The sequence below is a fragment of the Jatropha curcas genome, chromosome 4 (assembly GCF_041381405.1).
Source record: "Jatropha curcas cultivar XTBG-Jc1 chromosome 4, XTBG_Jcur_1.0, whole genome shotgun sequence".
Lineage (NCBI taxonomy): Eukaryota > Viridiplantae > Streptophyta > Magnoliopsida > Malpighiales > Euphorbiaceae > Jatropha > Jatropha curcas.
This window is the reverse complement of record NC_143154.1, coordinates 31,235,384-31,262,740: the sequence shown is the minus strand read 5'-3', so window position 1 is coordinate 31,262,740 and position 27,357 is coordinate 31,235,384. Positions and strand designations below refer to the sequence as shown.

Below are 27,357 nucleotides of genomic sequence, written 5' to 3'. Positions count from 1 at the left end.
TATCAGCTTTTATAGTATCTTTTAGTATTATACAAATTACTCTGATATGAAGAACATAAAATCTTAAGTTTTCTCACTTCTTATGAAAGAAAAAAAAATCTTTCAGTTAATTCAAATGTTTCTAGATCCTGTCCGCACCATCCCGAATCAAGCCACCCCCAATTGCAGGGGCAGAAGGAGCACCTCGAGATTGCAGCACACTATAATCCTTAAGAAGACTATATTGCAAGATGATTTAAATCGATAGAAGAAGAAAACTCATCTCCAAATACAATAACATTCCTATTTTTCCAAAGAAACCAGCAAAGTGAACCAAAATGAACTCCAAGAAACATCACTGAAAAGAAAATTCGTTTTAGTAAAATTCCAGGAAACCCAATTCTGAAGAGAATCCGGAGCAAAAAATCACCCCAATAAACATTTCTTTAACATTATTATAAATTTTATTATTGTTATTTTATGATGAGATTATTATTATTATTATTATTATTATTATTATTTGGTTATAAAAAGAGAGTAGAAAGCTAGCTAACAAGGGACCTAAGATAGCTAACACCAGAAATGTCATCAGCTAAGGAGCAATAGGACGATAATCTGAAACCGTAAAACCCTAAGAAAAAAAAGGGAAATGGTTAGTGGATTTTACAAATTTAAACAAAAGAAGGGATAAAAATTCCTTCAAGATCAAAAGAAAGGATTATTATTATTAAAAAGAGAGATAATAATAGTTCAAAAAATAGATATTATCTACTAAAATATAGTTCAAAAAAACTTCCCCTTATCTCTGAATATATATATATATATATATATATATATATAAGCAACAAGATTGTGCAACATTAACACAAACAAACTTTGATAATTATTCAAGATGTCAGCAAAAATCTTGCTTCCAATATTGTTGCTTGTATTATCAGTTCCTTGTTGCTTCTGTTTGCCATTATCAACAAAAGGGAAATGGATAGTGGATTCAAAAACAGGCGAGAGGGTGAAATTAGCTTGTGTAAACTGGCCTTCCCACTTAGAACCTATGTTAGCTGAGGGTCTTGCTGACAAACCCTTGAAGCAAATTGTTTTTCAAATTGTTAGAGGGAATTACAATTGTGTTCGTTTTACATGGGCAACTTTTATGTTCACTCGTTATGCTAATCTCACAGTTAGAGAATCTTTTAATACCCTTAACCTAACTGAAACTGTTGCAGAAATTAGAAGACAGAATGGGTTTATACTGGAAAAGACCCTCCCTCAGGCTTTTGAAACCGTTATTGATGAGCTTGGGAGACAGGGTGTAATGGTTATTCTTGATTGCCAGGTTAGCAAGCCAACTTGGTGTTGTGGAGAAAAAGATGGAAATGCTTTCTTTGGTGACGAATATTTTGATGTTGAAGAATGGCTACAAGGTTTAACCACAGCTGCTGAGCTCGCCAAGGGTAAACCGAATGTAAGTTTGTTGCTTAATTTCTCGTGTTGTATACAATAATTATTGATTGTTTAATAATGAAACTGACATTGAATGGTTCGGTTTGATTCGGTTTGGTTTACAGGTAATAGGAATAAGCACAAGAAATGAACTACGTGGTCCATTGTCAAATGTGGACAATTGGTACAAATACATAACTCAAGGAGCAGAAGCAATTCACAAGGCAAACCCAGATGCAATAATATTAGCTTCAGGGCTGAGTTATGCTAATGACCTCACTTTCTTGAAGAATCAATCTTTAAGGAGTAACTATGACAACAAATTAGTGTACGAGGCACATTGGTACCCATGGAGTTGGGCTCCGACCGACACTTGGGATGATAAAAACATTAACCAAATTTGTCAAAACAAATTGCAACACTTCATTGACCAAACTGGTTTTGTTAATACTCTTAAAAATCCCGTGCCTCTTTTTCTTGGTGAATTTGGGTTAAACCTAAGAGGTCTTTTGAGATCTCAAGACCACTTCTTGAGCTGCTTTTTGGCCTATGCTTCTGATATTGACTTGGATTGGGCTATTTGGGGCCTTCAGGGAAACTATTACTTCCGTTCAAATAAAATTGGCATGGATGAAACTTTTGGAGTCTTGGATTACCACTGGAACCGTATCAGAAATCCCCATTTCGAGAATAGATTAAAGCTTATTAAGCAGAAGCTTCAAGGTAAATAATTAGTCCAATCCATTAATTTTTCAACTTAAATTCTTGATTAGTAAAATTATACTTTTGTCACTTAATTTTCCAATATTTCCCGCAGAGCCAAGTTCAGATTACTATAATTACTATATAATGTTCCACCCACAAAGTGGTTCGTGTGTCCTGTCAAGTAGTAGAAGGGAAGTATATACAGAGAGTTGCAGCAACAACCCGAGCCAATGGTTTTATGCAGGAGATGGTCATCCAATTAGATTGAAAGGCACTGACCTGTGTATTGAAGCTGTTGGTGATGGAGTTAGACCAATTCTTTCTGAGAATTGCCATGGTCCCCAAAGTTCCTGGAAATTGCTATCAGAGACTAAGCTTCATGTAGGTGTCTTTGATCAGTCGTCAGGACAATATCTATGCTTGCAAAAGGATTCACCCTACACTTCCACGATTATCACTACCAAATGTCATTTCACTCTTCAGGATACTAATTGCCTGGAAGATCCTCAGGATGACCCAACAACTCAATGGTTTAAGCTTGTAACCACAAATGTTAGGACCTATTAGATCGAATTAGCTAGAGCTTTGTTAGGTGTTGATTCTTTTGTTTTCTTAATTCCAAACTCATTGGATCGATGTTTAGTTCCTGATTAAGGTTATATAATGAGATTAGCTGATTTTAGGTTTATTAATTAGTCCGTTTCAGCGTTCCTTTACATTAATTACTAACAACTATCAACCTCAACAAGAAATAATGGATGCAGTTTTGCAAAATCCACCAACTCTTTAACCCAAAACTGAAGAACCGTTATGTCATGTACTTTTTATTTTACCTAAAAAAGACTTAATTTCTTGGAATTCAAAGCAAGTTGTGATGTTATGAATATTTTTTACTACATTGAGATAATATTATATCTCTGTTCCCCTATAAAATTGGAGATGAGTTTCCTTTCCACGCACACTAAGATTTTTATGCATTTGCTAGGTCAAGTGCTTCATGATCAGCTTCCAAGCTGGTTTCCTTTCTCCGGAAGTGGTGTGAGTATGGTTTCTTGAAAGCAAGTTTGTTTCAGGAAACTCGAAGCTGATGAGAAGCCATTCCAAGTTTGTTGGTGAATTGGGTTTAGTTCAAAGCAGAAGTGACGAACGTTACTTGGCCTGCTTTATTGCCTCGTCTGCCTGCTGAATTTGACTTGGAATGGAGGTTTTGAGCCTGGCAATGTAGCCAGCGTTATAGTCAAAATCAAAACTGGCAGAGGAGATTTATAATAATAATAATAATTTTATTGTACAATTAATAACTAGTAATTAATGTATATATAATTATATAAATTTTGTTATTATAAGAAAATTATATTAAAGACAAATGCGATATGCTTAGAAAACCATTTTAGGGTTTTTATTCCTCAGTTCTTTAGAATAATCTCTAACTTAACGGGAAATTAATTAGTGTGTTGAGAGGTCTGATCTTTTTTTTTTTTGAAATGCAAAGAGAGGTCTGATCTTGTTTATTATTATTATTTTAATTATAAGGTATGCAAAGTACGTGGATAATATAAATTGAGTAAATAATATATAATGAATTATTAATTAAATAGTAGACACAATCCGACTATTTCACTCTGAGAGGCACAAGAGAGGAGGATACAACCTACGACCTCATGGACCTCTCAGCCACCTGGTGTTTGTTTTGTCACAGAGCTACCCATCAAAGTTGATGAAGTATATTCCATTTCTTTAATACCCATTGATTCTATTGCTAATAATATACTATTTTTTAAAAAATTTCTTTAAGATACTTACCCTGAAAATACAACAACAATTTATTTATTTATTTTTTAATAATTCTATTCTATTTTATTTTATTTTCTTTCTTTAATGTACTATCCCAGAAATTCATTCAATAACAGAAATCCATTTTCACGGTGCCATCTTGAAAAATATAAAATTTAGCACATTAATAATTTTTTTCTTATTTTGAAAATAATTAATTTTGACTTAAAAATAAAATATGCACCACTACTAAATCCATGATAAATGGTCAAACTCTTCCTTCATGATCTATTGTGATATTATTTGGATACAATTAGCTCCTCTTTGATTTCTATTATGATCTTATTTTGGATATTAGGATCTCTGTTATGATCTTATTAGCTCCTCCTTCAGAATATTGTCATCTTTCAAATTTATTTTCTAAGAATTGTTATCTTAAACAGATGGATAAATACTACTTGGAAGAAAAATATATTCAGATAATAATATATTATTCTATATCCCTCATCTCTAATCCCCTATAAATACGATTAACAGTGAATTGTAGTGTGCATACCTCCAATCTTGAAACAAAAAATGGCAGGAAAAGAGATTTTCTTTCTGCTCACACTTAGTTATCTTTTTACAGCTCCTTGCTTTTCTTTTCCTTTATCAACAAATGGGAGATGGATATTTGATGATAAAACAGGCGAAAGAGTGAAATTAACTTGTGCCAATTGGCCATCCCACGTAGAGCCAATGGTAACTGAAGGGATTGACAAGCAGCCGCTTCGCTATATAGTATCTGAATTGGTTAAAGAGAAGTTCAATTGCGTTCGTTTTACATGGGCAACACACATGTTCACTCGCTATTCAAAACGCACTGTTTTAAACTCCCTTAAATCTTTCAACCTGACAAAGTCCATAGCAGGAATTGCTAAAAATAACAATTTTCTATTGCGCTTGACTCTTGTCGATGCCTTTGAAGCTGTCGTTGATGAGTTTGGTAAACAAGGTGTTATGGTCGTTTTTGATAATCAGGTGAGTAGACCAACTTGGTGCTGTGGTTATGACGACGGTAATGGTTTCTTTGGCGATAAAGATTTTGATGTTGAAGAATGGTTACGAGGTTTAACTATGATTGCTAAGCGATTTAGGGGCAGACATAACGTAAGTCACATTATCTTATTTCTTTATTCATCCATGCATCTGAAATCTTAACAATTTATTAATCTTTGCATTGATTTGAATTTTTCATTACAGGTGATAGGAATAAGCACAAGAAACGAGATACGTGGACCTCGTTCAAATGAGGAAGACTGGTACAAGTACATGGAACAAGGAATAGAAACCATTCACAAGGCAAATCCTCATGTACTAATATTTGCTTCAGGACTTGGTTATGCTAGTGACCTAACTTTCTTGAAGAAAAAGCCTTTAGAGACTAGCTTTAATAACAAATTGGTGTACGAGGCACATTGGTATCCATTTAGTTGGGGTCATGGTGGATATTGGAGTATGGAAGATGTGAATGGGGTCTGCTATAACGAAACCCAACGTGTTTTTAACCAAACTGGATTTGTTATGAATGCTGAGAAGCCATTCCCTATGTTTATGGGTGAGTTTGGTCTAGACCAAAGAGCTTTCAGCAGAGGTGATGAACGTTTCTTGGCTTGCTTTTTGGCTTATGCAGCTGAATTTGACTTGGAATGGGGGTTATGGGCATGGCAAGGTAGCTATCATTATAGAGAAAATCAAATTGGTATGGAGGAGACTTATGGTGTTATGGATTACAATTGGGACCGTGTTAGAAACCCAGAATATCAGAGAAGGATGGAACTTATTAAGTTGAAGCTTCAAGGTACATGTCTGTCTTGCCATAACTATAATTTAGTACTTTAACATTAAACTTAATTAGTATCTGACACAGGACATTTTTTTGATGCAGACCCAAGTTTAAAATCTCAGGTATCCCATATAATGTTTCATCCACAGAGCGGAACCTGCATCAGTGCAGACGGTACAGAGGGAATATCTGCAGGCGATTGCAAGGCACCAAGCCATTGGGTTCATACCAGAGATGGGGATCCGATCAGGTTGAAGGGCAAAAGACTATGCATTAAAGTTGTTAGTAATGGATGGGAACCAATGCTTTCTGAAGATTGCTCAAGCGAGCAAAGTTCTTGGAAAAAGCTTTCCAAGACCAAGTTTCACTTCGCTTCCGTAGATGATAAAGGACAACAAGTTTGCTTGCAGAAGGAATCGCCCTACACTAGAAAGATAATTACTAGAAATTGTACTTTGATGCTTGAAGATGCAGAATATCTAAAGAGTCCACTCAATGAGCCAGTAGCCCAATGGTTTAAATTTGTCGAGACAAATGTGTTATAGCTAGAGAAACCAACTTAGATTTTATATTCCTTTCTAAGTCAAGGGTAGTATTTTCAGAAGTTGTGATCTTTTTTAATGGTAGAATTCCTAGTGAATAATATATTTTTTTGAACAACCACACTTCTACTCAAGCATTATGCAAATTACTCTTATGATGTGAAGAACATTTAAAAAAAAAAAAAAAAAAAAACTTTTGTATGAACATAAATTTTATATTCCCTTCTAGTAGCTAGAGGGAACAATAATGAAATCATGCATATTATGACCAAATAAGTACAAAAAAAAAAAAAAAAAAAAAAAAAAGAAAAAAGGAAATTTCGTATATGATTTAGATAGCAAAAGCCAAAATAATTATGATTGGGTGTCCAATCTGAAAGGGGAAAGTTGGAGAGAGGGTAGCCATTAGTGGACAACTATGGGCCACCCTTTCTCCTCAAAAAGAAGAGTTAGGGGGCAAAAAATGCCGAAATTGTGATTACCATTATGATTTTCACGGGAGATTTTTTTTGAAAAAAGAAACATTCTTGTCCAATCCCATATTGTAATTGTACTTCACTGACCTGCCTAGTCTACAAAATTTATGATCTTTCACTTATTATATTAAATTCAATTATTATATTTCATTTTAAGATATAAATATTAATATTAAAAATTCTTGTCCTTTGCAGCAATCTTTGCATGATTTTTAATTATAATTTTTGAAAAACAAAAATTAGTGAAAAGGGAATATAATATTTCAAAATTAAAATTTATAGTAATAGAATAATGGATTTAAGTTAAAAAGCTTATATGAGTTCTGGTAAGTGGTAAGCTAGCCTAGTTTAGGTCTTTGACCTGCTTTGTTTGTTGAAAAAATGAAAACAGTATGCTTTCTTTTCTTTCCTTCGTAAAAGTTGCTGACTCATTCCCACTTTTCTTATCTTTTTATAATTCCAAAATTACATTTTCCAGAGATCTTTCTATCTCCATTAAATTACAACTGTATATTGGAACTGGTCCGTCTTTAGTTTTTTTTTTTTTTAATTATTTAAATAATAAAACTAATCTTTCTCGTTGAAGATTATCTTAACAAATTTTAAATCTTTTTTTATTTAATTTTAAAAGCATAATTAAAATAAAAATAAAGGAAAAACAGCACAGTATAATTAAAAGGATTGAGAATTACATGGAACCGTTTTATATGATTCATGGGAACCCAGTATGGCCCAGGTTTACTGGTTCCATAGGCCCACTAAGAGATTTAGGAACGGAAGTTATCAGTCATTTTGTTATCTAGGGTCCATAAAATAATTGTTCAGATATAAATATATATACACAACAACTTAAGTAATAACAAATAATAATATGACATCAATCAAGTGGAGAGTTTGTCCATACATCAAACGGTTATTATCAAATATCAAATTCAAGAAAATTATAGCAAATTAAATATATACCAACCTATTCTTATTTTTTGGTTTATATCACACGTGTCCATAATTCATTGGACTAAGTTTAAAATGTTTTTTTCCTCAGTAAATTATGTTCAGGAAAATTGGACTAAGTGATCTCATTGGTCCAACATTTTTATAATTAATAGATTAAAGCTATTTTTGGCATATAAAAAATCTTAAAATATGAGATTAATAGAGTTTCGATTTCCTATCTATTAATCCATACTAACAGAGAAAGTTATTTTAAATTTTTGTCCCCACTAGCAAAATTTCTTGTTTTGATACTGAAATCTTGATTAAAACCTACAATCTTTAATAATAATAATAATAATTTTTTTTAAAAATACTACTACACGGTTGAACTTAAACTTAACTTAAACATTAATAAAAGACTTTGTCTAGTGAAAAGCTAGCTTGAGGGTTAGCATTTTTGTCCAATAACATAATTATTAATTATTAAGTGAAAGCTAGATGAATCTAAAGACATAGTCCCACAAACAAGTGTATACAGCTTTCCATTAATGATGAAATCCAAAACCCAATTATGGAGGTATCACTATTAGTTGGAAATGAGCCCTTAAACTACCCTTATTTAAATGTTGAATTTGCATTTGAAATCAGAATAATCTTATCCTAATAATAAGATAATTTCCGATTTTGATTTATCTTTTACTTTGTTAAAAAAAAATATGTAAAGTGAAAAATTTTAAATTTGAATATTATTGAAATTTAAATTAATTTAATAAGATTAAGAGACAGACCGTCTTTATTTTATATTTTATAATTGTTTTATCTCTTTCGCTTTGTAATTAATAAAAATAAATAAATAAAGGAAGCATTATGCTACTAGAGAACAGAAAAGATGAGGATTTTGGATGTAGTAATTAATTATTAATGAAAGAGTAAAAGTGGAATTAACCATGCTGTAAAAACAGTATTTACTAGAGGTATCGTATGTACAATTCTGACTCGCAGACTGGTCTCACATGACTGACCTGCTACAACAAGCAAACCCTCTTCAAGTCAAGACAAACTAAAACCCATCTCTCTCTCTCTCTCTCTCTCTCTCTCTCTTTTCTACAGGGGGAAAAAATTGAAAAAAAGAGAAAAGCTTACCTCTCTGTGCTTGCTCTGCCACCCCATTTCCAGTATCAGTACTACCATTTTCTGCAACTCGAAAAGAAACCCTCCTTACTTCCCTACTTCCCTTACCTGCGCCTTTTTTCTTTCTCTTCCATTTCTGGATCAACCCATTCACTTACCCACCGTTTCTCTGGCTCTCCCAACTATGGAAGCTTTTAGTTTGCTTAAATACTGGAGGGGCGGCGGTGGCGTCGTCGTTGGAGGTGGAGATTCCACTCTTAACTCACACGCCACCACTATTGTCACTGCTGTGGCTCAGAATACAATCGAAACCGACGATGATGAAGATGACGATGACGGTCCCTTTTTTGACTTGGAGTTTGCTGTGCCAGACGAGGAGGACGACGATAAGAAAGAAAAGGACGCAGACGAAAACGAGGACATTGAATCTGAAAACGAAGACGAAGAGGATGACGGTGAAGGTACGGACGGAGAGAGGGAATTTAATTTCACTCTCTCCTCTGGCTCTAGTAATGACCGTGTGGATCAAAATCTGCCGCTTTCACCTTCTGATGATTTGTTTTTCAAAGGAAGACTTGTACCGATAGAGCCGTCTTCTCTTGTTCTTAATGGCTCTGAGCCTAATTCCAAGCCTCAGTTTCCTGTTTCTTTACTGAAATCTGCTACGAAGTTTCGAGTGTTCATGTTGGGATTCAAAAAATCAAAAATGAATTCAACGGAAAAGTCTAACGAGAAAAATGGAGAGACTAGTACTCAGTCTGTGGCTTCTCCTACATCTAAACAGCAACAGCACAAGCAAGAAGAGAAAGGAGAGGAAGGAACCAAACAGAGCAAGTTTTTCACTGTCAAGTTTAAGGTCGAGGAGGTTCCTATTGTTTCTCTGTTTACTAGAGAAAGTAGTAAAAACGCCAAGTCGTCGCAGAAGCAGAATAATACAGAGGAAAATGCTTCAGCTGCCGCTGCCGCTACTTCAGATGAGAAGCGTTTCTCTAAAGACGTAATGCAGAAATATCTGAAGAAGGTGAAGCCTCTTTACATTCGCGTTTCGAAGCGGTATGGAGAGAAACTGAGGTTCTCTGGCCAGCTGAGCTTAGGCTCTGCCCTGAAAGCATCTGCTCCTTCCCCGCCGCCGCCGCCGCCTTCCACCGCGACTACAGCGCAGAAATCTTCACCGACGACAACGGCTGACAAGAGCCAACCTGAGACGGAAAGTACAGAAGCGCCTTCAGCCAGCAATGTGAAGAGCCTAAAACAAGGGAACTTGCCGGCGGGGCTGAGAGTTGTCTGCAAACATTTAGGGAAAAGCCGGTCAGCATCCTCTGCTGTGGCAGCGGCTCCATCGGCTCCGGTGATATCAAAGAGGAGAGATGATTCGCTGTTGCAGCAGCAGGACGGGATCCAGAGCGCCATTCTGCACTGCAAAAGATCATTCAATGCCTCTCGAGGTAATTTACTAATTTTAGCTGATTAGTCTAATTAATTACTTGTTTAACCAAATTCTTTCAATATTTTAAACGACTATCCGTATGTCACTTTCCATGGCAGATTCGGATTCTTCTCTGTTATCAAGGTCAGTGAGCGATCCCTCCTACGAGAAACCTTTAAATTGTCAAGGAAATCATCAGACAAAGGAAATCCCATTTCCAGAATTTTTAGAAAAATGAAATCTCCATCTTCATTATCATTCTGCTGTGTAAATGAAAATTAGTTTATAATAATAATTATTATTATTTTTGGTTTAGGGTAAGGTAAGGAAATTTTAAAGTAGAGAGACGTTTGGTCTTATTGGTGACTATGACAAGTGAGCAGAGCAGACACGAAGCTTGCTTACTTGGTTTTACTATTGTCTGTAAAGCTTGAATCTTTCTGTGAAAGCGAAACCAGAATTAGAATCACCAGATCATTATATATATAATTTTGCCTACCCCAGGTGGTGATGACTGACGACTCGTCGTGACACATCAATTATTTTTCTTTGTTTTATACTGCACAGAAATTTGAAGGAAAAGAAACCAATAATTTTTTTGTACATAAAATGGGAAGCAAATATATAATATCTCACATTTTTCCTTTTTTACAAGTTTTCGATAGAAATGTTCTTTTCTCTGGCATTTGATTTGAAATTGATTTGTAATTAGTGGGTGGGTGTTGAGAGTGGCAGAGTGAATGGGTTTCTTTGATGGTCAGAGAAGGGAGGAAAAGGGAAGAACCCAATTACCCAAACAGTGAAAAAAAGATTTTCTTTTCTTTTTCTTTTTCCTCAAAGCAGGAAAGAAAGAAGAAAGAGAGAGCGAGAACAGACAAAAAAAGAAAATGGGTAAAAGATGAGAAGGTGAGAGAGAAGTGGCATCTTTGTCAAAACTCTTTCTTTCCCTTCCCTAGTTTTGCACACAAGAGCTCTCTCTCTTTCTTCTTTATTCTTTTTCTTCTTCTCTCTCTGTATACATATATATATTATACTGTGGTCTAATCATAAAATCTTGGAATTAGAGAAGATCGCTGGTGTTGATGCGACCCCAAATTTATGTTCTTAGTGAAAATAACATCTGGGATTCAATCTGTCTGCTAATGTCGTGCTCTGGTCCTACAAACCCGCTGCATGCTCTGCTTAGCTACCACTAAGCTTTGTTTAGGCAAAAACTTTTGTCGTTTTGGGCTTTTACCCAGTGCTTAGATTCTTTAAATACGTCTTCTCTTTGCTTTTTAGGCCTCTTCTTATCTCTGTCTCTGCTTAATTTCAGGCCGAAACATTTGCTTACAATGTTGCTCCCTTCTTCTTTTTCTTTAACTACTCTACTCCTTTCTCTATATGCCATTAACAGTCAGGTAAAGAATCTGAAAATTTTCTTTAAAAATCCCAATTCAATTTCATGGAATTGAAATTGATATTCCAATCCCAATTCAAATTCAGTTGACATCTACACTAATGAGCAATTGGGACATTGACCATTGACTGCTCATTGCTTAGATGAACCTCCACAAGCACATACTCCTAACTATTGTTTATTTATAAATAAATTATATAATTTGCGTGTTTGCTATTGTCTGAATCTTTCCACTTGTTTCCCAAGTTCTTGAGAGTTTGACTCTTATCTAGTTATGTTTGCATTAAATAAATACATTACTTGTTAGCTCGTGGAGCCTTTGCATGTGTTTTTGTCTTTTGGGGCATCTTCCAAATTCCCTCATCCTTCTCCTTTTCAAGTTTAAACTACCGAATTGTGCTCCATGTGCTCTACATGCAATGCACCGTATGTATGCCATTTGACCACACGATACTATGTATATACCCCTTTTTTTTCTTTTTTTTTTTAAATTTTGTTAACACTGAATCAATCCATTAAAAGGCAAAGTGCTTCCAGTGAAAATTTATTCCATCCATGATAATTGAAGGAAGAGCGTCGAACCATAATTATTTATAAAACATAATTAATACTGAGATTGAAAAATTAAAAAAACTTCATAATATTTTAAGCTTTCTAATCACAATCGACAATTGAATAAATTAGTGAACAATAAGATAATAATTAACCTAACCTAATTATAAAAAAATTTGAGTAATCTAGACACTAATAAAATTATATTTCATTGAATTTACTACAAGGTACAAAATTTATCACTTCCAAAATAAAATTGAAGTGTTTGTGAGTAATGGGTTTCATAATTTTCTCATGGATAAAATGTTGGGATCACTTACAATCACATAAAAGCATTATGATAATCATTGCAATTGCACAATGTGATGAAAAGGTCATAAAAGGGTGATTGAGATTTAGAAATCATATGAAGTCTACCTACCATAGCCAATAGCAAGCTATGAGCTTTGAGGACAAAATCCCCCATCAAAAGCCAACATGTCCAAATTATATATTTTCCTTAGACAGAAGTTATTAAATTGGGGGCAGTTCATGCACAATACAATTAAAATTTTCTATAATGGGATTAAATTCATGCATCATCAGCCACTTTTATAAATCCCCAAAAGTCTCAATTCCCCCTTCTTAAAATCCCATAGCAAGGGATTGACTGGCTTTGGCTCTCTTTCCATGGTTGATATGTTATATCTCTATCTTCTATTTCACAGTTCAGATTCTACAAAGCTCCAACTCTTATAAAAGTGGTCCCACTTCCAATATACTTTTTTCCCCCCTTTTAGATGGAAGAATTCATTCTGAAATTATTGGAAGGATAAACTTTTAATTGATTAACCATTTTAAAAATGCACAAGCAATATTTTTATTAACCTAATGTTGAATTTTGGAGTGTGCAATTGGGCGGTTCAGTTCCAACCCTCTATAAATTAAAAACTAAATTAGTTAAAATTATATTACATCAAAATAAACTTAGAAATCGAATCCAACAAATCAATTCAGATCAAAATGGTTTAATTTTAGGTAAAAATTACTTATTTTATATAAATGAACCAAAAACCAAAGCTAATATTATAAAATTACAAATTAAAATCAAAACTGAACTAAATCAGTTTGATGTGATTTTCAGTTTGATCTTGAAATCTCTCTTTCTTTCAAAACTTAAAATCTAAAAACTTTCTTTTCTTCTTCCACCTACGGCTACCAATGTAAAGACTAGAGGGAGTACTAGTATAAGAAACCTAAAAGGGGACAACAAAGTTTAAGAAAGGAAGAAAAGATAGCTTAATTACCCACTAGTCTAATTCTATGAATCACCGACAAAACTTTGATTTTTATGAATTTTAGCATCCTATGAGGTGATGTAATGAATAGTTTTTTGAAGTTAGGGTGGGGTTTAATCTAGATACGTGCATTAATCTAGTACCATTAAACGAATACTAGTACTACCATTTTGAAATTAGGGTGGGGGAATAGGAATACCATTAAATCTAGATGCCTAATTACCATCAAATGCTTCTCAATGGTGCAATACCTTTTTGAAGTTTACTTTCCATTACTCCTTATCTTTTTTATTGGGCCCAAAATGGGCTCAAGTCAAGTGAAATGGTTGGCTGTCAAAAATCCATTTCTTTGGTCTCAAATTTATAAAGCCTTTAATAAAACTTTGCACAGTATTTTCTCATCAAATACAATTCTTGCAATGTTTATCTCTATAAAGTGAGGAGTTCGAAATCTAAATTCACAGTATCAAAAAGATTTTACTTAAACATCATCGATGGGTGTAAAAATAAAAATAAAAATAAAATAAAATACAGACTTTATCATAATTGGAATTTAGGTAATCACATTAAAATTAACGAAAGATTAGAAATGGTAATCAAGTCTCTCTTTATCGTTAATGTGGCTTGGGATGAGACCAAGTCCTCATGACAAAAGCTTGACCATAGCATTTCTTTTAGGCTCTCCTAAGTGGAAATGGTCCAATATTCCCTCCATTAATAATAATTCAATAATCCTTCTTTTGTTTCTTTTAATTGGATCCTATGAACAAAGTAGTCTAATAAATTAATTAGGACCAATCTTTTAGAACCTAATATAAATCCCCAAAATAGTTCAATTTTGTTTGCTTCCATCAGTCAATTGTTCTATTCCTTCAATGACTTGCTTCTTGCTTTTCTCTCCAAGTAAGAAACTTTTAAAATTTGGCAATTGCTAATCAATCTTTATCACTAGTTCTAAATTCTTGATATTTATTTTTATAATAATGCAAAGATTAAAGGGTTTAAATTTGTGACTCACATGTTTTCTTTCTTAGAAATTTCCAATAAATACCAAAAGGTTAAGGGTCCTACCAAGAAATTTGAGGGGTCAATTCCATTAATGCTTAGTCTCCAATCATGAAATTTCAGTTTAGTGCTTAGGAAGTTTAAACGATAATGATGTTCGGTGACTTTTCTCTTTTTAAGTCTCCAAATAGAATTTAACAATTATATACCAATGTAAATAAGCGTAGGGTGCTAACGAGCCTAGTCGAATTTGAATTTGCCAGAGCTCAGTTCAATAGAATTCAGTGAGCTTAAAAATTTTAGGCTTGGGTTCAAGTTCAACTCGAAATTTTAAGTTCGAGATCGGCCCGAAGTTTGAGTAACTTAGAATAATATTATATTATATGCATGTATATGTAAAAGTTCTAGGAGTTTTTAAACTGAACATCAATAGGATCGAGTTTGATTTGAACCATATTTTTTTGAATTTTTCTTTTTAGTGTGAGCTCTAAAGCTTGCTAGCCAGATTGGCTTATTAGCTAACCCGGTAGGCTTTGAACTTGGCTTGTAAAAGCTGGAAAGAAGTACAGTTCAAAACGAGTTTGAGTCTAATAAAATTTGGATCAAAATCAGAACAGAAGAGTAATATTCAAGAAAAGCTTCTGTATTATCTATGCAAGAACTGTCTCTCTCTATATATATATGTATACCAAGAACCCTTAACATAACGATAATGCTATTAATTGGAAACTCATGTATATCTATATAAACAAAAACAAAAATGTAAATATGGTAACAATTTACTGTTAAAATCAAGTATTAATAGCAAAAAATCAGCATTATTTGATGCTTTCAAATGAAATGTGGTCTGCAATGCGATTGAATGTTTTGCTGGCTTGTCAAATTGAAAGTAACACTGCAATTCACTTCCACTATAATATATTTCTTGATAATCTTAGCTATCTTCACTTTCCCACCAATTACTGTACTGCTATTCATGGCCAAAGCTCCTGAACTTACATCTCTGCCAAAGCTCTCAACACCCAGAATCTTTTCAGGACTCAAATCAACCGTAACATTCATATAAATCGTCCGCCTTGCTTTTGCTTTGCCCGACCGAGTTATCGCCTCGCCGACTCTCACTCCACCGTAAAGAACAGTTGTTGTGCCATTGTCGAACTTGAAGGAGGCAACGTTAGGATTTTTTACAGAAACTTCAACTGCAATCTTCACGTTGGTATCGGTGCGGAGAGTTCCGTTGTTATAAAGATTTAATTGCAGTAGGTTTATGTTGTTAATCTTGATTACTGGTTCTTGGACATGAAAAACAGTGAAGAACATAACTAAAATGGTTACGGCAAGAATTAACCATAAAGCAGTGAAACAACCGCAACATTTGAGGAATTTTCGATTCTGGTGAAGCTCTAAATGGGTAGATATTGCTTCTTCTTCGTCGCTACGAGATTGGAATAAAGTTGGAGCTAAAGGTTTGGCCTGCTCGGTCTCGGCCATGGATTTGGAATGAATGATTCAATTTTTGTTTGTGAAGTAATATAAACGGCTATCTTTTGTCCATAGTGTTCGACATGTAAATATATATAGCAAGCGTTGGATGAAACATTATGTTCATAATTTAAAACGCGTTTGCACCTAATTCACGGCTTGACGATTGACTATGTAGTCTACTGGAGGAAATTTCACCTATTGGATTCTTTGACAGAGAAAAATAATGAATTGATAATTTTATTATTTCCGTCCAAAAAGGGTTATGTTAGAGAATATTAATCCAATAAGAAAACTTTGCAATTAAAATAATGGAGGAGATAATTAATTAATTTTTAATTGTATTATTATTACAAGTTAATAGACAATTAATTTGGCATTATGTGAACAGAAATATAATGAGTAATAATTACTCAATGTCTAAGTATTGAATGTGAAGTATGTTTGGCTTAAATTGTTCAATATTACATGAGTTGATTTATACCAACCACAGTCAACGAGAAAAGAATTGTTGGTAGTCAATATTATATGTCATTGAACTTCCAAAAATCAAAATGTGGCTTAAAAGTTAAAATAGTTTTTTTATTTATTATTTTTTAGGTATAAAATGATTTATGTTTTTAAGTATAAAACTTGCTTAGATCTGGATTATTAGCAAATTGAATGATAAAATTGTTGTAACAGTAAATAGTTGTTGAGAAAAGATTAACATTGCATATTGTGGATTCATCTTAATTTTTATTAATTGGACACTGAATTGAAATAATTTAACTTTGAGGGATATATACTCATTTCAAATAGTTTGAGAATTGAATCAAATAGAACCATTTGGTTCAATTTGAGACAAGATAGTTAAGGGATGAGCAACTCATTTCTAGCGAAGTGGGCTATCTGGCCATCAAAATTTTGATCAATGGGCTTTAAATTATGGACCATGATATTCATATATCACATAAATGGGCCCATTTTTGTTCACCTTCCCCACCAATTACCGTATAGCTATCCATAGTCAACCCTCCTGAGCTTATATCTCTGCCAATTCTTTCAACACCCAAAATTTTCACAGGACTCAAATCCAACGCAACGTTCATGTAAATCATCCTCCTCGGTTTCACCTCGCCCGACGGTGTTATCAACTGGCCGACCGCCTCGCAACCATAAAGAAGAGTGGTTGAGCCACTGTCGAACTTGAAAGAGGCAATGTTAGGGTTTTTTTTTTACAGAAATTTCAACTGCAAGCTTCACGTTGGTATCAATATGGACAGTTCCGTTGTTGCAAATATTTAATTTCCGTAGGTTTATCTTGTTAATTATTACATTATTTGTAATGTCTATCCAAGTAGTAATACATATAAATTTATCTTTGTACACCTAGAAAAAACCTTGTCCACAACACCTGCTTCAAATTTTATGCAGACACTGTTGCCTATAATGCAGCTAATATTGTTGCAAGTTGCAAAACGATGTGAGTAAATATATGGTTGCAAGTTGCAAGATAATTAAGTTTTAAATGTCAATTTAGAGTATTTGCTTTTGGTTCATAAAGAAAGAAAGAAAGAAAACATAAAAAGACTTAGATGTCAATTGAAGAGTGGGTCTATGTATACGTAACTTCCAATATTAAATGCAAAGTTGCAATATAATGCATAACAATGGAGATTCAATTTCCCCCTCTACATCGGTTAGTTAAGCTGTTAGTGTCAAAGTTATGGGGATAAAGAAAGCATAATAAATACATTTGCAAGAAATCAATAGATTGTATAGTAGGTAAATTTTAATTTCAGTTGTTGATTATTTAGTCGCTTTCTATTTTTATTTTCTGAAATAAATTGGATATATTTCAAAGTTAGAAAATTTTTTGGATTTGGAAATAATAAGTTTATATCTTTCAATGGTTAAATAGAATTTTGAGATCTCACAGAGACTATTCTTATATCAACGCGAGATAAATACACTTTAGTGTCAATATTTAAATCTATGTATGTACATATAATATTAATTAAATATAAAAAATTCCTTATGAACCAATTATCAAACACTGCCTTAGATAATTAGAATTCTGTACGTCCATTGTACCTTCAAAAATATAAATTCAATCCTATCCAAAAAAAAAAAAAAAATCAACTAATTTCGTCTACAACTCGAAATTTGCCTATAGAAGAATTGGAAAATATATCTTCTTTCAACCAAAACAAAATCAAGCGTTAATTGATCTTAATCCTTACTTAATGAAAAAGGAACAAATTGACATGTAAAATTTACTATATGCAAAAGAAAAGTTACAATATAAGAAAAAAAAAATCAAATTGTGTTTTTGCAAACTAGAATAGTAACAATACGAAAGTCTTCAATGCAAAAACAAGAATATTAATTTCTCAAAAAAGAAAAACCAAGAAGATCAATTCATCTCATTTTAAAGAAGTTAACTGTATGATACTGATATTTACTCATACTTAAACATCAAATCTTTAAAAAAAAATAAAGAAAAAAGAAAAGAAAAGAAAAAACTGTACTTCAGTCGCATACTAAATCTTGAATAGCTTGGCTTGTCAAATTAACATTCATCGTGCAATTCAAGAAAGCCATTCTTTTCTTCTTTATAGTCTTCAACAAGTGAATTCTTCCGTTAAACCTAGCTCGGCTGCTCAGCTTCAAAATCCCAGATTTTATATCACTATCAAAGCTCTGATTATCATGTAATCTATACGATTTCACGTCCAAAACAACCTTTATCGTCTCCGTTTCTCTTGCTGCCACACGGCCTTGACCTAATCTTGATTCGCCGACAGTCCTGTCTTTATATAAAACACTACAAGTAGAGTTTTCAAATTTGAACGGGCCGAAATTCGGATTCTTGATACTTAACTCAGCTTGGAGAGTGAAACTAAAGAAAGGAGAAGTTGCGTTGTTACTATACTTGAGATTTCTGATAGAAACGAAGGTCAATTCCGCATCTGGAGATCTTGTACGGATAACTATTACGGAAAAGATCAAAGCTATTGTGCTTGCGATAACGATTAATGCAAGAAAATATACCAAACACTTGCTGCTTTTCTCTTTGCGGAATGTTTTGGGCTTGATTACTGCAACTTCTTCATCGCTTCTTGGATTAAACTTCGCCGGCACTAATGGAAAGATCTGATTTTCTTGCGCCATAACTTTCTTTTTTTGGAGATTGCAGAGAGGGTTTTGGGTTGCTATGGGGTTTTTGGTGGGAAGAAAGGAAGTGAGGCGAAGGGATATTTATTGGGTAGTTTTTGGTGCGTCGCTAAGTAATGCAATCCTAAAGCCTATAGGAAGAAGGAAGCGTCCAGCGAGACGACGCGTTGAACTTTTCTCGACTTTAGTGGACCAGTTCTGTCCCATCACTTGGGCGCCGGCCTTATTAGGGACTCGGTTCGGTTGCGGTCAAATTTTTTTTCTTTTTATATTTTCACTTTTTAATTATAAATAAAGATTATTAGGTGAATAAATGATTACTTTTTTTTTTTGAAGAAATTATTGTGTTTTATTTTATTCTTAAGATTTAAAGCTTAAGTATGTTTTTTTTTTTTTTTTGTAATGAAAAATATTTTTAATTTTTTATTATCTAAATAGATGCTTTTGTCTTTTGTTCTTAAACATAAATTGGATTACGACATAATAATTTTTAAAAATTTAAGAATTATGTCCTAATTATCTTTATTTGCCTAAGTATTTATTGATTTGTTTATATAACACTAGCTCAATGGTCGCTGACATATTTGATTTAATAAATTATATATTAAATTTATTTATGCTAATAAAATTATAAAATAAATTACTAAATTTTAATTTTAATTGAAGCGAAAAAAAAAAACAAATATAGCACCAATACATATAGAGAGAAATTTTTGGCAGCTTGCAGTAGAAGTTAAAATGATATCAATGGGTCGTAAATATTACAATTTTTTCATATGGGGGAAGTTTTATGGTTAGGTTCTGGCATCCTTCCCCCCATTTATTTTTGCTTTGACATTAAGAAAACACGTGGGGTTTTCATTCTGGGGCCTGCACACATGCGAGCAAATCTGCTTTATCCTACTACTGTAGCAACAAGTATTACTTCATCGTATAATTATCTGTCAGCTGCTAGTTGTCTCGTTTTCCATTAACTTTTCTATGTTTTCTTTTTTCTTTTTCTTTTTTCCTTAGCATATGTGTCTCCACTCTCAATTTCCAAATTCAATCCTAATAATACTTAAATAATATTCAGAAAGCCAAAAAAGAAAAAATCATTTATTTCAAAAGTTTATAATCAATTTGTTCAAGTTAAAATAAAACAGAAATTGAACCTATAGTTTATAATCAATTATTTCGTTTTCATGTTTTCTGTTTTAATGTATTTTAATAATAATAATAATTATTATTAATAGTATTAGATTTGGGTGGAAGTGATGTTTATCAATTTTGGCTGCTGAGATAATGTTTGATACGTAAATAATTAATATTTTTCCTTTTGTTGGTCCATTTATTTGAAACTAAAGGAGTGACACATAGCCAATCATAGGAGTATTTTTCTCCTTATTTCATCAAATTGGGAGAGTGATATTTTCAATTTCTCACGTTAACGCAGAAGACCAACTATATATATATATATATATTTCAAGTAAATCGTAGAATGTAATACAAGCAGGCAGATGGAGTTGCGGTCAGCACTCAGCTTCTTGAGACCAATCATTGATCTGTTTCTTTTGCACACACATATATTATTAGCTACTTTATAAATTTCATCACTGGATAATCACTAATTAAGCCAAAAGGAACACTTTTAGGGTCATAAATTTCAACCAATGAATCATACTTTCATACCTACAACTAAGCTAAAATAATTAAAAGCATACATGATTGCATATCTGCGTGTTTATGTGTGTGTATACACTATCTCTTGAATAAAAAAAATACCAAAAGAAACAATTTTAAATATATTTGATTAAAACTTTTGTTTGAATACTAAAGTGAAGTGTTTTAATTAAGTATTACTTGGTCCTTCCTCATAATTTGATTTCTTTCAAATTTACATTCACCGTTGCTTTCGTTGAAATTTTAAATTTTAAATTTTAACAAATTTACATAATTTGTATTTCTTCTCTATATTTCAGCAGCTTACCATTTGTTGGCTGCTAGTCCCAGAAAAATAAGTTGAAGAGATGGCAAATGTGAAAATATCACGTGTCAACTGTATTATTACTGTATACAATTCTCAACAAAATACAAAATCACTTGGTAACAGAATTGACCCATTTACTTTCCAGTGGTATCCTAATAATATTCCTCCCTAGAATATTTTAAATAATTCCTCACCAATAATGTAAAGAACCAAACAAAAAAAACAAAAGTATACCATTTACATAAATTTGCTTATTCTAATCAAGTAACTAAATACCATTGCATGGATTGACTGGTTTAAGCATTGACATTCCAAAAGAATTTTCTCTTCGACCCCCTAAAACAATTACTAGTAAAATTTCATAGGATAATCTCCACCTCCATATTCCACAACCTTACCTCTAATTCTGTCTCTTTCAGTAACTGTCCTCTGCTATACTCATAATGATGTCTACCAATCAAGCATAATAGCCATATTCTTATCAATTATGTCAATCTCTCCATTGCAGCTGTAACGCACTCTTCCACCCCAGAAATCGCTTTAGCTCTTCCTCTAGCACTAAATTGGCAATGGTTTATCGCTGCAACCCTTAGGCTTAGCCATCTCATTAGCCAAAATGATTTGTTTTCTTCTCTGCTTCTATTAATATAAGCTACTGAATAGATTTGTTTATTACCTCTATTTAGGGGGCGCTTCCCTTTTTATCCTTTTATACCCAATACTGTACAAATGCTTCGTGGGTAAAATTATTGTAGAATTCTTTAGTGTGCAGGGTTAGAATTCAGGACTGAAAGTGTATTGAAAGATAGTTATATACGCACCCCCAATTGTCTCTTTAGAAATGCTCTTTGTGAAACTCAAACTTGGTGGAACCCTTTTGATTAAACTCATAGCAGAGCTTGCTGAGTTCTTTAGCCAAGACAGGTGCTCCACAGTAAAAAACTCCTGCTCCGGAAAACAAAATGTTATAGTTAGAACAAAGCAAAATTAGCGGTCCTGTTCTTCAAAGCTGTTTGGAGATAAACTTGCCTATTCTTGCATTACAATGCTTGGAGCATAATTTGGAGAGAACCTTCTTCCAATTAGGCCTTGCAAAATGGGTTCGGACCTAACAAGGTAATTCGATAATTTTAAGTTTAACAGCATAATTAAATTGATTATAACATGATGGAAGAGTGTGATATTGTAATGATGCCATCAGAAATCTTACTCTAGTGCCAGAAACAATATCTACACCGTTCTTTGCATGGTTTAGGGCTTGGACCATAGTAATGAGGGTTGATCGGGCATCACCTTCTTCATACACACTGGTTAAGTAATTGTGCATTTCAATTACACCCTGGAGTTCAAAACAATTAGTTAAATATAGGAAAGCTAGGATTTTTTTTTTTTCAAACGAAAAGTAACTACAAATTGAAAGATTCAAAAGCTAAATTGTTATACCCTTTGATCAAGCTCCGCAACTTCATTCATGACCCCTTTGAACCAATCAAAGGAACCTTGCTCCCTGGTTACCCAATAGAAGTAAGCATTGGTAGTCCTTAGAGTCTTTTTACGTTTTGGAGAAGTTCTGTTATTGTGACTAGAACCATCATTGCTTCCTACACTTAAGTCTGACGTCCTACTTATATCTAATCCCAATTCCTGAAATACCAGAAACATGATTTTTCAAATTCAAATTAATAGAAAATCTAGAGTATAAAAGGCGCAGGTTAAACGGTGAAAGTTTGCAGCAGAAAGGATTACTTACTGCCTGCTCCTCCATTTTGACAATGTTATTAAGTAAATCTTTTAGAATGCTGATGAAAGGGGTTGCTCCAATCCCAAGACCAACAAGTAACAGGACATCATATTTCCTATAATCTTGTGCTGGGGCACCGTAAGGACCATCTATCAAGAGCTTTGGCAAACTGTTATCAGATAAGAATGTTAAATAAACGATACTACTAGGACAAAATGCAAAAGGCAAACGTTAAAAAAATAAAACAACCTATAAAATTGACATATTAAGTACCTTTTTTTGGTTGTTTCGTCAGCCCTGAGAAGTCCACTTTTCCCAGCCACAGGACGTTCGCATGCCTCAGAAAATACTCTTTTAAGTTCTTGTGTCCAGTCACCTAGTTGCCGGATGTGAACACTAAGGTAGTCATCACCAGGAGCGGAGGTAATGGAAAATGGATGCCTGGATGTAAAAAGCCAATAAGGTTAAGCAAAGGGGCCACTTTGCTTTAGTAAGTTCAATTCATCGCAAACTCATTAAGACAAGCTGATCAAATTAAAGTTGAAGAACCTACAACAATCGGCATAGAAAAATGATGGACAAGTTTTCGGCACTGAAATTGGCAGTGTGGTCATATTTAACTATCTTGTTTAAAAGTGATATGAGAAATACTAGTAGCGACTTACCACTCAAATGGAGAAACAGCAGGGCATTGAACAAACATATACTGTCCACTCTTATATCGGAACTGGGAAGGCTTTGACATTTGCAATGTGAGGACATTTCCAGGATAAATTGCAACCTGAACATAATATAAATGAAGAAAAAAAGAAATAAACTTTGGACTTCGAATATCAAAGGAGTGAAAATCAGCTTGCTTGGAGTTAAAATTGATGGAAATGTGTTTCCTGATTGGATTGGGAATCGCCTTTGAACTTAAAAACAGCCAGAGTTAGGACAAGAAACATATTACGGTAGGCTTCTTGTATGTTATCATACCTTCCGAAGCTGGACAGTATAAAAGCCAGAACGAAAAAATCTCAGGGCTCTTTCTCCAGCATAAAGTAAAACTGGAACAGCAAGATACATCCATGTCTGCAGAGATGAATTTAACCTCAATTTACATTCTACAGGACAGTAAAAGAAATTAATCCTTGATGTGAAAGAAAAGATTGTGAACTGTACCGTCTTTAGGTACCATTTATGCACCAAATAGAGGAATACTCCATGAATGATGAGCAGGATGTATACAAAGACAAATAAATGGTGAGAATACCAGAATGCATTGAACCCAGTGAGTCTATCAAAAGGTTTTGGAAACTTAATAAGACTTCGCCTGAACCATCGAGTCGCAAGAGTAAATGCAATTGCCATGAAGATAACCATTAGAATTCCCGTCACGCCCTCAGCCCCTCTTGCCAATTTAGCATATGTGGGCTTATGTCCTCCAAAATCATTTTTCAAGTAATCATCATAGTCTTTATCAGATGAGTTTATAAGCCTTGGAAAATCACAGGCAAGGTGATTTCCAGCATGGAGAATGACACCAATTACAATTGCAGCTGCAATAGTCTGCATATATACAAGAATCAATTAAGGAGATTAACAGATAAATTAATCTAGTCCATCGTTGATTATTGCAATTACAATTATTAAAATATAATTCTCCTATTAATTCCCAAGAATAATGTATGTGCAATGTCTTTTTCTTCATTAAGGATTGCTAAAGTGCATGTCACCAGGAAAAAAAAAATGCTTGCTCACTATATAACCAAACACAAATTAAGTCATAAGTCATAATAACATTTTGATGATCAGATGGATACTTCCATCACCTGAATGAAAATCCAGACCAATGCAAGAGTGCATGTGATGACGTCTGTCACGAAAAAGAGGATGCATTAACTATTCACCAAAAATAAAGGATACATGAACTAGCCAGTTTTTTTTGTCGTTTTGATCAACCTTCGCACTTATAAATTATGCCTTCTCTTTAAATGGTAGGATTTTGGACTTTAGCTGGCCGAAGAAAGCTTTTAAATTAAAACCAAGGACCACTACCTAGTTGAGGTCCAATTATCATTTTCGGCAACTTTATGATACCAAAAGCAATTGCAGTGAGCTTATCCAACTTGAATTTGAGGGGAAAACTACTATAATTCTTAATTATAAAGCCTCTCTTCATCAACCATAAGGGCAAAAACTAAAGATATCATATGCAGTAGATCTAAGCTCCCTTGGAAAGTATCAAATTCCTAACTTTTTCTTATTATTAGGAAAACACATAACTATTGGGTTGTACACTTTAGACTACTAGCTAAATGACATTGTAGCATAGGCTTGATTAATTATTTGGTCCAATTGCTTTATAAAATTCCATTTTTAAAAATACAAATGAATATTTCTCTAACAAAAACAATAATTCTGTATTGTATTGGTGTTTACGTTTGACCATCAACTCTATTATAAGGTAAATTAAGAGGAGAAAATTTGAGGTCCAGTATTCAACTTTTCCTAACCCCACTTTCCGCATTCCGACAAAGTCGTCTTTAATTCTCTGCCTAAACACATATGCGTATGGCTATTCCTTTGTCAACTTTTGCTGCGTGTACAGTTACAGCATCTGATATATCTTCTATATGCGCATGACTATACTTCAATACACCGAATAAATTCCTAATCGTTTCATTTCATGGCAAAGATCAACTTTCCTGTTGACTTTTTGATAAAGTCTTCAATATGGGACCCAAGGATAAACGTACAACATAAGCAATAAAAGCAAGAGAAGAAGTAGGTAATTAACTATGGTATGTACCTTGTGAAAGTTTATGTTATCGTCAAATGGAACCAAGTAACCCAACTTTGTGGACCTGAGCCAGGTGATGGTATTTCTGCAGACGGGCAAGAGAATGAGAGCCATATTGAGCTTTAATGTTTCTGCTGCACCTTTAGCTGTTAGAAGACAATAACCCATGACCCGAAAAGCATCTTTTTGCTTGTATTGAAAGAATTTCCATGTGAATAAGCCAATCATTATCATGACCCATAGTGCCAAAACCCAAATTCTTTTCCAATTCTCTTGTAAAAAGTAGATTAGCTGCTTGCTTAATCTCCTTATTGGGCCTTTCTTTCTTAGTCCTTGCAAGTTTTGGCTCAAAGCTTGGCTGGTGTAGCTTAGTGCTTGGCTATAGTTTAAATACGTGTCCTTTTGGAGGAGAAGCGTTTCCAGTTGCCATAGCTGCACGCATATATCATTTTCAGTACACAACAAAAGTGTAACAGAACACCAGCAAGTGAATTATATGAAGGGGACAAGAGGATCTTTGATTATGTCAACTCATTGCACTACCACTGACGGACAATCCAGCACTCATATATGGGAAAAGAATAACATGAGGGCACCCATTACCTTATCTCACATGGTAACCAACTATGGATGTCAGGAACTAACGTGGCAGGAATGTGAGTTGAAAATTATCTATCATGAAAGTATAGATATCCCTTTCAACAAAAAAAAAAAAAAAAAAAAAAAAAAAAAAAAAAAAGAAAGTATAGATATCATGCAGTCACTTCAGTATACCTAGTAATAATAATAATAACCCTTTGTACTTAATGACAAAGTCTTGTTTTTATCTCCTTTTTTGATAGGAGTAAATCAATGCTTTTAAAATAAGATTTGTACAGCATATTATATAAAATGACGTTGATTTAAAGATTAAGAAAAAGGCAAATGATAGTAAATAAATTAACAAACATTTACACTAAAGAAGGTGCACGAGAAATTAATTGTGTTTTGGAGTTGGTGATGACCTAATGATAGCTTGTCTATCCGAAATGATCTTGTTGAACACGGTGTAATACTAATTTTACAACATAAATTGTGTTGCTTCTTAGTGTCGCCAAAACCTAGCTTTTTACCAATTGCGCAACCTTTATTTTTAACCTAACAAAATTTAAGTTAGTCATTACTAGTAATTTTTTAAGTTTCGAAAGATAGTTTATATCCACTCTGAAAGAAAATAGAAAGATAGAGAGGAAAAAAGAGAACATAAGGTTCACCCCAAGTTGTTCAACTACCACATATTCCTGAAAATAAATATAGAAAGCTTATTCTAATCAATTTAATTATATATGCCATCAGTAGAATTCTTTTTTATTCCCTCTATATATATCTTAATTTTTTTGGTGCACGGTTGAACAACACAGAAAGCCAACTGTTGAAAGTATTGATGACTCTTGCCTAACAATGACTTTGGAAGAATAAGTCTAACGAAAAAATGGTGTACAACTTTTAAAATTAATTAATTAATTAATATAGTTATAACCCACAAACCAATTTAAAAAACCAAATTATTAGTCAAAATGTCTCTGATTAAACAAAATTAAAACTTGTAGTTGTGTGAAAATGAAACCACGCTGTGTATAAACTTGTAGTTGTGTGAAAAATGAAACCACGCTGTATATAGTCCAGAATATACGACTGTAGCAGTTCTTTCTTTGCATGTACGTTAAAAAATTAAAAACGACGCGACAGTGCAAATTTCACAGTAAAATTGAAATAACA

At 33.4% G+C, this 27,357-nt stretch overlaps 6 protein-coding genes across 6 annotated transcripts; 3 read left to right on the top strand and 3 right to left on the bottom strand.

The window, feature by feature from the left end:
- Positions 1 to 847: 847 nt before the first annotated feature.
- LOC105646040 (glycosyl hydrolase 5 family protein) lies at positions 848 to 2,816 on the top strand. The gene is made up of 3 exons (XM_012231810.4): positions 848 to 1,441; positions 1,545 to 2,142; positions 2,237 to 2,816. The coding sequence occupies exons 1-3, from the start codon at positions 872 to 874 to the stop codon at positions 2,689 to 2,691; spliced, it is 1,623 nt and encodes a 540-aa protein (XP_012087200.3). The 5' UTR covers positions 848 to 871; the 3' UTR covers positions 2,692 to 2,816.
- A 1,617-nt stretch (positions 2,817 to 4,433) lies between these two features.
- Positions 4,434 to 6,382, top strand: LOC105646041 (glycosyl hydrolase 5 family protein). The gene is made up of 3 exons (XM_012231811.4): positions 4,434 to 5,046; positions 5,140 to 5,737; positions 5,825 to 6,382. The coding sequence occupies exons 1-3, from the start codon at positions 4,474 to 4,476 to the stop codon at positions 6,265 to 6,267; spliced, it is 1,614 nt and encodes a 537-aa protein (XP_012087201.4). The 5' UTR covers positions 4,434 to 4,473; the 3' UTR covers positions 6,268 to 6,382.
- A 2,336-nt stretch (positions 6,383 to 8,718) lies between these two features.
- MAKR2 (membrane-associated kinase regulator) lies at positions 8,719 to 10,699 on the top strand. Its single transcript, XM_012231416.4, has 2 exons — positions 8,719 to 10,249; positions 10,350 to 10,699. Exons 1-2 carry the CDS (start codon positions 8,989 to 8,991, stop codon positions 10,466 to 10,468), a joined length of 1,380 nt encoding a protein of 459 aa, XP_012086806.1. The 5' UTR covers positions 8,719 to 8,988; the 3' UTR covers positions 10,469 to 10,699.
- Positions 10,700 to 15,059: 4,360 nt separating this feature from the next.
- LOC105646042 (late embryogenesis abundant protein At1g64065) lies at positions 15,060 to 16,034 on the bottom strand. Its single transcript, XM_012231812.4, has one exon. The coding sequence runs from the start codon at positions 15,952 to 15,954 to the stop codon at positions 15,295 to 15,297; it is 660 nt and encodes a 219-aa protein (XP_012087202.1). The 5' UTR covers positions 15,955 to 16,034; the 3' UTR covers positions 15,060 to 15,294.
- A 2,257-nt stretch (positions 16,035 to 18,291) lies between these two features.
- On the bottom strand, positions 18,292 to 19,227 carry LOC105645738 (Late embryogenesis abundant (LEA) hydroxyproline-rich glycoprotein family). Its single transcript, XM_012231417.4, has one exon. It carries the CDS (start codon positions 19,099 to 19,101, stop codon positions 18,460 to 18,462), a length of 642 nt encoding a protein of 213 aa, XP_012086807.1. The 5' UTR covers positions 19,102 to 19,227; the 3' UTR covers positions 18,292 to 18,459.
- A 1,894-nt stretch (positions 19,228 to 21,121) lies between these two features.
- On the bottom strand, positions 21,122 to 26,031 carry LOC105645739 (respiratory burst oxidase homolog protein A; the record flags this gene model as incomplete). Its single annotated transcript, XM_037641273.2, is given in 10 exon segments — positions 21,122 to 22,018; positions 22,103 to 22,181; positions 22,284 to 22,412; positions 22,517 to 22,717; positions 22,824 to 22,983; positions 23,088 to 23,255; positions 23,480 to 23,595; positions 23,793 to 23,888; positions 23,979 to 24,365; positions 25,609 to 26,031. Coding segments are annotated over 10 exon segments (1,869 nt in total), but the record flags the coding sequence as incomplete, so codon positions are not given.
- Between the last annotated feature and the right edge of the window lie 1,326 nt (positions 26,032 to 27,357).

Coding starts and splice junctions, on each gene's coding strand:
- LOC105646040 (XM_012231810.4), top strand. CDS start 872: ATGTCAGCAAAAATCTTGCTTCCAATATTGTTGCTTGTATTATCAGTT. Junction 1,442..1,544: donor TCGCCAAGGGTAAACCGAAT/GTAAGTTTGTTG, acceptor TTTGGTTTACAG/GTAATAGGAATAAGCACAAG. Junction 2,143..2,236: donor TATTAAGCAGAAGCTTCAAG/GTAAATAATTAG, acceptor TATTTCCCGCAG/AGCCAAGTTCAGATTACTAT.
- LOC105646041 (XM_012231811.4), top strand. CDS start 4,474: ATGGCAGGAAAAGAGATTTTCTTTCTGCTCACACTTAGTTATCTTTTT. Junction 5,047..5,139: donor GATTTAGGGGCAGACATAAC/GTAAGTCACATT, acceptor TTTTCATTACAG/GTGATAGGAATAAGCACAAG. Junction 5,738..5,824: donor TATTAAGTTGAAGCTTCAAG/GTACATGTCTGT, acceptor TTTTTGATGCAG/ACCCAAGTTTAAAATCTCAG.
- MAKR2 (XM_012231416.4), top strand. CDS start 8,989: ATGGAAGCTTTTAGTTTGCTTAAATACTGGAGGGGCGGCGGTGGCGTC. Junction 10,250..10,349: donor ATCATTCAATGCCTCTCGAG/GTAATTTACTAA, acceptor TTTCCATGGCAG/ATTCGGATTCTTCTCTGTTA.
- LOC105646042 (XM_012231812.4), bottom strand. CDS start 15,954: ATGGCCGAGACCGAGCAGGCCAAACCTTTAGCTCCAACTTTATTCCAA.
- LOC105645738 (XM_012231417.4), bottom strand. CDS start 19,101: ATGGCGCAAGAAAATCAGATCTTTCCATTAGTGCCGGCGAAGTTTAAT.